A 9,154-nucleotide genomic window follows, 5' to 3' on the forward strand; every position below is an offset into this window, starting at 1 on the left:
CGTCAAATACCGAGCAAAGCTTAATGACAAAATTCCACAGCAAATTGGCGCCAAATATCGAGCGGATTCTGCCATATTCATTTATTACACCCCTCCCACTTCAACCAGCTAGGTTAGGTTCAAGTAAAGCAAGGAGTACAGATTTTGGCCAAGTGTATAATGTACAATGCAAAAGCAAATGAATTTATTAGAATCATTCATTGTTTACGTACAGCTGGAAATGACTTCTGATAATGCATTTGCTTGTCAATTATATATTATGCACGAATCTGTATTCCCCACTTAATTATTAAGTAAAATCAAATATGTTAATAAATTTTTATTAATATTTTACAAATTTATTATACTTAATGATTTATTATTATTATTGTAACAATTTTTTTTAATTTGTTACAATGTCGAAAATACACTAAAATATAAGGGTAATATTACATTTGTCGTACGATAATCTTTTCGAATACGTTGATTAGTTAACAAACAGAATATTTCTAGGATTGCTCCGCGTACGCCAATCAATCTATCCGAAAAGCTTGTCGTACGATACATGTAATATTAGCCTAAGTTGGCACTAAAAAGTACCGATTCAGATATTGGCATTCAAAAATGCCTTTTATTGCACTGAGGTGTTCCCGTTATGTTTTAAAAATAGGCGCTGAAAAGTACCGATTTACTTCTCTCTCTTCGAGAAGAGAACGTGTGGTATGTGCGTGCGTATGTATGTGTGTGTGCGCGCACGCGCGCGCATGTGTATGTGTGCGTGCATGTTGCACCCTCCTCTCCCTCTGCCCCCTCTCTCTCTCTCCCTCCCTCCCTCCCTCTCTCTCTCTCCCTCCCTCCCTCTCTCTCTCCCTCCCTCTCTCACCCTCTCTCCCTCTCTCCTTCTCTCCCTCTCTCCTTCTCTCCCTCTCTCCCTCTCTCCCTCTCTCCCTCTCTCTCTCTCTCTCTCTCTCTCTCTCTCTCTCTCTCGACCTCCTGCGACCGTGAGTGTTGTCTTCGACCTCATCCTCGTCCCATGCATCTGTAAATTTAGAAATTTTTTATATTTTTTAATATATATGACGGACGCGATTAATAGATGAGGTCAAATAAAATACAGGGAACGAAAATGAAAAATTGAAGAACATATAACTTTACTACCAGCAATCAGTGAGGAATAATCCCTGCTGCATGCTAAATGCTAAATGCTAAATGCTTTGCTACATTTCTCTCTTACATGACCCTATTTCTGTATTATTTCATGAATGTAGGCATTTTTCAGTGATATTCAATATACAGGGTGTTTGATAGCTGATCATGCAGACAAAAGTTGGAGATAGATTGGGTGTAGCCGAGAAGAAAAGTCATGTACCATAATGTCAAATTGCCAATAGTTATCGAGTTATTAATTAAAACATGTGAGCCAACGAACGTATAGAGAGCGGAGGGCGGCCGCAGTAAGCCCGTAGACATTTGATACAGGCGGAGTCAGCGAGTGACGGTAGGCGAACGCGCGTGGCGAGGGGCAACGTAAACGACAAGAGGCGAGCGCGCGTGACGAGGAGCGAGCGAAGGCGAACCACGAGGAGCGAGCGAGCGCAAGCGACAAAAAGCGAGCGAGCGCGAACGACGAGAAGCGAGCGAGCTATAAGGAAAAAGCTATGAAGAAAAAGCTCGCTCGCTCCTCGTTGCGCGCGATCGCTTCTTGTCGCTTACGTTGCTCCTCGCCGCGCGCGCTTGCCTACCGCCACTCATTGACTCCGCCTGTATCAAATGTCTACGGGCTTACTGCGGTCGCCCTCCGCTCTCTACACGTTCGTTGGCTCACATGTTTTAATTAATAACTCGATAACTATTGGCAATTTGACATTATGGTACATGACTTTTCTTCTCGGCTACACCCAATCTATCTCCAACTTTCGTCTGCATGATCAGCTATCAAACACCCTGTATACATACTAAACAACATACCGTGAAATGTATTGAGTATTACAGAAAACTGTATACATTGGCTGCGTTCAGAAGAACAAAATGATCAGTGAACGGCTAGTGATTCTCGCTCCTGATTGGCAAATACTTCTGGGCCTATGAAAAATATAAAAGAATGCTCCAGTCACAGACAAAATAATCACTAAGCGCTCACTGATCACTTTGTTCTGCTGAACGCAGCCATTAACGAAATAATATTGAAATTGCGTCATATGTGAGGGAGAAATTCAGCTAAATATTTCCAGCAGATGTATTACTCCTCACTGTTCAGATATCACACAATATTTACAAGATATTTTAAAAACATAGATGTTGGATATATATGATAAATATTCTAATGTCTGAGATTTTCAACTATGGAAAAAATATGATAAATATCTAAAAATATTTATGATATTGTTCATATATCTTTTATAAATCGGAATTCTTTTTATAAATATACGTATGACAAACATGTTTAGATATTTATCATACCCTTTCCATGCCTGAAAATGTCGGACACTAGAATATTTACGAAATATTCAACATCTATATTTTCACAATATCTTGTAAATATTGCATGTTTATTCAACAGTGCTATATACCTTATGTCGGGTCTTGCTGGTCCTGCTCCTCTTCCTCGTCTGCACGCTCGTCGCCATAGTTTAACTACATACAGTTACGACCGATTTAGAGATCCGATTTTCTTTTGCGCATGCGTTGACTGTACGGCTAAGAATATGGCGGACTGTTATTACGAAGTCACATGTGAATAAATGAAAACATGTAATATATATGTGAAACGTATATGTGAAAAAGCAAAAAATTAAAAATCTAAGTGTATTTGTGTACTATCCACATAAAATTAATGCCAGAGGTGGTAGTTCCTGTTCTTTTTTTACATGTAAAAATATTTGTAGAGGAACGGAAAATAAAATTAGCTTTTTCCGATTTCCTAAGGATATTAAAAGGTATGGTTATATATTAAAAAGTAAGGTTATGCAAGAATTTATTATAAAAGATATACACAATGATATAAATATTTAGAGATTTTACAACTTTTAAATAATTAGTTTTAATTATTTTGGAATTTAATACGTTCTTTATATGAGATATATGAAAGTCTCAACTTATTTAATAATAAAAATTAAAAGAAAAAAATTGTTATAGAAGTAAACTTTGGGTGGAAGCTTGTGGGCGTCAGGATTTAATAAAGAAGACATGTAAGGAATTGTATAAAAATTATCGTGTTTGTGCTATACATTTCTCACAAGAAATGTTTCTTAATGACTTACGAAACAGGCTTCAGTCGTATGCTGTTCCTATAAAAGAGTGTAATATACAAAAGAGGAAAACTACTCCAATGTCTCAGTCTAATTGCTAAGAACCATTAGAAGCAGGTAAGTTATTTAAGACCAAAATATTACCCCAAAATTAGTTTTATTATATTTTATCTTTCCTCCGTCTCTTTGTTCTTTCTTCTTTTTTGTCTCTTTGTATAGATATACGTACATATGTGCATATATTTTCATTATATTTTTCATATGTTTCATTATTCCAATTGTTATTTATGGTGTAAAAAGTAATATGTTTGTTTTATAGGATCAGCCATTCTAGATAATGTAAAACCTAGTACTTCATATTGTACCAACAGAAATGCAGAAAGGAATAGGTAATTGTTATAAAAGGAAATACTTTTATCACATTGTAATATTTTATGAAACTGCATATAGCTTTAAATTTATTTGCAGATGAAGGATTATCTATTCCTGAACGCAGTAAAAAAACACAAACAGATTTGATTTTATCAAAAAATTCACCTCGGAAAAAATTATTAAGGACAAATTTCTTGTGATGTTTGCTTAACGTATGCAAAACAATACATTGATTTAGACAGCACATCATATTATTGTTTTCTTCAAGCATATAATTCTACTGAAGAAAACTTCTATGGCAGTTTATTAATGCCAAATGACGAGTTTATTGAATACATAAAAAAAGTTAGAATATAGTTTTTTTCGATAATATTAAAGAGTTAATAGTACAACCAAAAATTATTCATAATTTAATATGTATTTGCAATAATATTAAATTTAGTCATCCCTGTCCAAAATTCCCAATACAATATTTAATTAAATTTGTAACGGCCGAACTCCGCTGTTCGGTCGTCGCTACGCGTTTCGCGCGGATAATGCTCGTCGGAGTCCGGATTCGAGGAGGAGTAAAGCAGCAAGACACTTGACAATGGCAATCGAAATAACTTAGCTTTATTGTATGTTTACTGAGATACAAGAGTTCGGCCCCGAAGGCGGTGTCGCGGGTTGCGTCTATAAGGCGCGTCGGTACGGTACGGTGCGGTGCGGTGAGCGGTACAAGCGCTCGTACGGACGGATAGGCCGTGCGGACGCGTGTAGACGGTAACGACGGTAACGGCGCGGTGATCGGTCTCGTTTCGCGACGCTGGGCATCTCGGACAATTATCGCCTAATACTCGTCTCGCAATCGCTCGCGTATAGATGGTCGCCGGACCGGAGATTTCGATTCTCGGTCGAAACGCACGCACGCGAGTCGCGGGATACGCGAAATGATTTTGTCCGTCGGGACCGAGGACTCTCGACAGAGAAGGCGTACGCACCTTCCCTTTTCCCTACGTTCGCGGAGGAAAGCGACCAAGTGCTGCGGACACTCAGCGGAGACGGCGGGCACACCGTCCCGGGTTCTTGGTCGCTAGACGGATCGCCTGAAGGCTGAGTACGCTCAGCGGAGTTCGCCGACGGACGAACCCCTGACTCAAGGCGGCGGGTAAAGGCGAGAGACTGTCGAGTACGCTCGACTGAGCACGCGCACGCACGAGCCCACGAAGACGGGAGACGGCCAAGTATCGAGTACGCTCGATCGAGACTGCGGACGCACAATATTTTTATTTGATGTGCAATTGGACACACAACATTTATGCACCATATTTTTATAAATGTAGCTAAAATTTTAATTGTATTATAACTATGACTATAACTAATAACTATAATAAATTATATAATAAATTGAAATCTAATATATATTATAATATCTAATATAATAAATAATATATAAACTAATAATATATAATATAATATCTAATATAATAAGGATATATAAAATATTGTAATAACTATATTTATGTAATACAATCACTATTATTCACTAATAATAATTAAACACTATTGTTACGTCCTGCGGACTCCGCGTACTTTGAATTTGTTGTCAAGTAGGGCGGATTGCATTTTATATTATACTACCAAATGTTCACATTCCGCGACCCTCCGAGAACTATGACGTCACACACACAGATTTCTCTTTCTTTTCTCTCTGTGTTAATCACCAGAGTTTCCTCTATTTCCGTCGGAAAAGATCCGTTGAGTCATTTTGGCCATATACCTCCTCTCCAAATAACCTTAAATAACTTCCCGTTCGGAGCAATAATTTTCTTTGAAGACGGACCGACCAGACAATCTTTCATGCTGTTATATGATGTTGCCAGCCTTTGATCTTCGGAAACTCACGCGTTTCCCACGTTATTCATAAATTCCTATCGCGCACAACCTCTGACTAACCCTAGCGAAACCTTGAAATCTTTTACTGCCATAGATACCCGATCCTTTATCATATTTATCTAAGAACCCTACTAAAACCCCACTTCCGAAAAGTTTGCAACAAAATCCTATACCCATATTTGGACATAAACTTTGGAGCCTGACGCAACTTCCTAAACCCCTCCTCTCGACCGAGGTAACGTTTTTGGTAAAGTAAAAAAGCTATGCCACTTCTATTTCTCCTCCCGACCGACCCGCAGCCAGGACAGAGCCTTCTCTCCAACACCCCTCAGAGTTTCTTGATAACCAACCCTACTAGTGAGTCAGATCAGTGTTCTTCAGTCATCTATTCTTCTGTGCAACGATCTCGTGCACCCTTGAGACATTGCGAGAGATCCTGCTGAGACCAGTTTCTAGTCCTTGGCGCAACTTGGGTCCATCCTCACAGAGACGCAGCAACCACATCTTTCATTGTCTACTAAAATCAGAGAAGTCCAGCAGTAAGTTACTTATATTTTCTTTTACCTGAGTGACCTTTTTCGTTTCATTTTTTTTTCTTTTCTTCTCTCTCTTTTCTTATCCTTTCGTTTTACTTCCATTTTCTATCTTCCTTGGCATTCCTCCTTAATTGTTAAATCAGACGTCAGTGGCCCAATCCTTTCGATCACAGTCGGACATAACGAACACGGAATATTGTTCTGAGTAATCGAGAATCATTGTTCTGAGCGCGATTGTTAACCACATATGTATACAGACACATTATAAAATCTTACAAATTTTATTTCATTGTGAACTTCCGTCTAATCACTAATAAAACAAGTTGTTTGTAATTGCAAACCAATCACTTTTTCCAAATAATTATTCTCAACCAAAAATTCTCCCTTCCCTCAACTGTCGCTCATGGTCCTATCCCAGGTAAAAGGATTCAGTTCCTTGACCTAAATAAAGGACCACCGACGTACGTCTGCGCCAGATAAAGGGGTCATTCCGATCCTTGATCTGTTCCGCAGATTTGCGAGTACGCCGGAGCTTGCGAAAGCAAGCGTCAAGTTGCGTTCCTCCTCCAGGACGTAACACTATAATAATTAAACACTATAAATCACTTAAACACTATCAATTAAACACTTAAACACTATAAATCACTTATACACTTAAACACTATAATTTACTATAGAACTAAAAATGAAGAAAAACACGTTATAATATATTACAGAATATTCACTACATAAACACTAATAGCACTGAAAAATTTGCGTTTAGCGTTAATTGCACTATGCTGTATTGAATTGTTTAATCATTAACGGTCAAGGCAAAACAAGTCAAAATTAACTTATGGACAAGGGGAAGAGAGAGGAAAAGAGAGGGATCGACTGTGCTGCCGCCTGGAGCACCAACCACTGAACTGAACTTCCGGAGCCAAAAAATACGGGGAGTTTGAACCCCCTGGCTCGTACCGTATGAGACAGGCAGGAGTAGAGCAGGATCAGCCATTGAATACATTTGTCATAGATGGGAGCATAGACTACTCTGTTCCACTCGCTCCACTCTCATTATCGTAAGCACCCACTGTGATGCGATTCTGCAACTCGTTATTGGAGTTAACGACACTTTCGTTATCGTTGCGCAGCTTTTGTATACCGTAGAAAAGCTGCGCAACAATAACGAAACTGTCGTTAACTCCAATAACGAGTTAAAGGCCCATTTATGCTGGCCGTAACCGCTAACTTATGCCGGAAGCGGTAAAGTTCAACACTGGGATTACAATGCTTTCGTTCACAATACATTTCCGTATACTGGTGACTGAAGCCGTAACTGTAAAGTTAACTCAACTTTAACTTCTAAGGAATACGGCAAGCGATCTTAAAAGAAAATGCTATGGAGATTGGTTACAAATACAAACTTGATGTACACAAGTCTATGGTTGTAATCAAGATAACCTCATTTTTATACTGGTTTGTGCAAAGTGCTGCGGTACGAAAATATGAGTGAAATGGATTCAATGAATAATGACATAAAATTAATAACTTTAGTGGAAAGATTTACACATTTATATGATAAGACAAATCCAAAATATAAAGATCGAACAGTAATAGACAATTCGTGGTTATTTATAAGTGGAGAATTACAAAAATCAAGTGAGTATATACATGTTATAGTTTATAATACAGTAATATAATAAAACATATCTAAGATAAGACATTTTGATTTTATAATGGAAGAAATAAAATATATGTATTAACTAAATATATATAAAATTCTTTACTTAAGACAGTTCGGTTAAGATTTAGTCAAATACCATTTATTAATAATTATATATTTTCTTTTAGCAAATGAATGCTCGATGGACGTCGTTACGTAACAGATTTTCCAAAGAGAGAGCTAGAAAAATACTTTCTGGATCAGTTATGCAAACGGCATGGCCCTTAATGAAATATCTAACATTCTTACACTCTGTGGTGAAAAAACGACGAACATTTGGGAACATTGCGATGGAAGACGAATCAAATTCCCCTTCAGAAGCACAGGAATTTGATGATCTTTATAAAGACAGTGCAAAAAGCCTGATCGCAGAGGATGACTCTATGCAATACGTTGACTACATGTATTTAGATGATGAGACAGGTATATCTAAAATTATACTTTCTTATTACTCCCATAGTTTCTAATGTTAAATATTATACACATTATTATAAAACTTTGAATGAACAATACTTTTTATTGATAACTATGTTAATTTTCAACATGTGCAGGGATTGTCACTGACACACCTAGCAGGGAGGCATCTTTACAATCTTTCTCAAATATTTTAAGCGACAATACGATAGCATATCTCAGACAAGAAACAAAATCGATGACACCTATATCGCAAGAGCCTGTGACATCTACACCACAAAGATTATTAACACCGAACAGATCTACACCAGACAGACCTAACATATCTATACCACAAAGACCTGTAACACCAAACACATCTACAGAAGAAAGACCTGTCACATCACAAATATCAATATCACAAAGACCCATAACACCAAACACATCTACAGCAGATAGACCCGTTACTCCAAAAACATCTATATTACAAAAATCCATAACACCAAACGCATCTGCAGCAAAAAAACTTATTACATCAAACACATCTATACCAAAGAGACTTACAAGTCAAAATAAAAAAGAATCTCCGGACACTAAAGAACAATTAGGTAATGCCGTAGATGTTTTTAAAAGTTTCGTTACTCACCAGAATACCGCAAGTGCAGAAGACGAATCTTTAAAATATTTTTGTGACTCCTTGTACGGAGATTTAAAAAGTGTCGATAAAAGTGACTTAATATCTTGTAAAATTGATATTATGCAAATAATTTCAAGGTATACAGAATAAAACTTTGTCTTTATACTAATTAGTATAAAAACAACGTTTTATACTGTTTCACATCTTATAATACTATTTCGTTTTACATTTTATTACTTTTATAGTTTATATAGTTTATACTAAAGTAATATATAAGTGTATATTATTATGATTCACAATAATATATATTAATAAAAAAATATATATGTCGACATTGGAGCTTTGCATGTTTAATTGTACGTTATGCTCTTGATAATCGACAATTATAAATTTGTTTTTGATCGTCTAAATT

General features: G+C 37.0%; 1 protein-coding gene and 1 long non-coding RNA gene across 2 annotated transcripts; one reads left to right on the forward strand and one right to left on the reverse strand.

Annotated features, from left to right (window-relative positions):
- Positions 1-952: 952 nt before the first annotated feature.
- Positions 953-2,649, reverse strand: LOC112588401 (uncharacterized). The gene is made up of 2 exons (XR_003112832.1): positions 2,550-2,649; positions 953-1,018 (listed from the first exon to the last, which is right to left on the reverse strand). It is a non-coding gene; the product is annotated as an uncharacterized LOC112588401 (long non-coding RNA).
- A 4,518-nt stretch (positions 2,650-7,167) lies between these two features.
- On the forward strand, positions 7,168-8,892 carry LOC105184611 (myb-like protein V). Its single transcript, XM_025298184.1, has 3 exons — positions 7,168-7,648; positions 7,841-8,135; positions 8,264-8,892. Exons 2-3 carry the CDS (start codon positions 7,844-7,846, stop codon positions 8,890-8,892), a joined length of 921 nt encoding a protein of 306 aa, XP_025153969.1. The 5' UTR covers positions 7,168-7,648; positions 7,841-7,843.
- Positions 8,893-9,154: the final 262 nt, after the last annotated feature.

Source organism: Harpegnathos saltator, unplaced genomic scaffold, assembly GCF_003227715.2.
Source record: "Harpegnathos saltator strain DR-91 unplaced genomic scaffold, Hsal_v8.6 scaffold21, whole genome shotgun sequence".
Taxonomy (NCBI): domain Eukaryota; kingdom Metazoa; phylum Arthropoda; class Insecta; order Hymenoptera; family Formicidae; genus Harpegnathos; species Harpegnathos saltator.

Bases quoted from the DNA above. Each gene is read 5' to 3' on its own strand.
- LOC105184611 (XM_025298184.1), top strand. From the start codon at position 7,844: ATGAATGCTCGATGGACGTCGTTACGTAACAGATTTTCCAAAGAGAGA. The intron at 8,136-8,263 runs GTATATCTAAAA...CAACATGTGCAG, and splicing joins GTATTTAGATGATGAGACAG to GGATTGTCACTGACACACCT.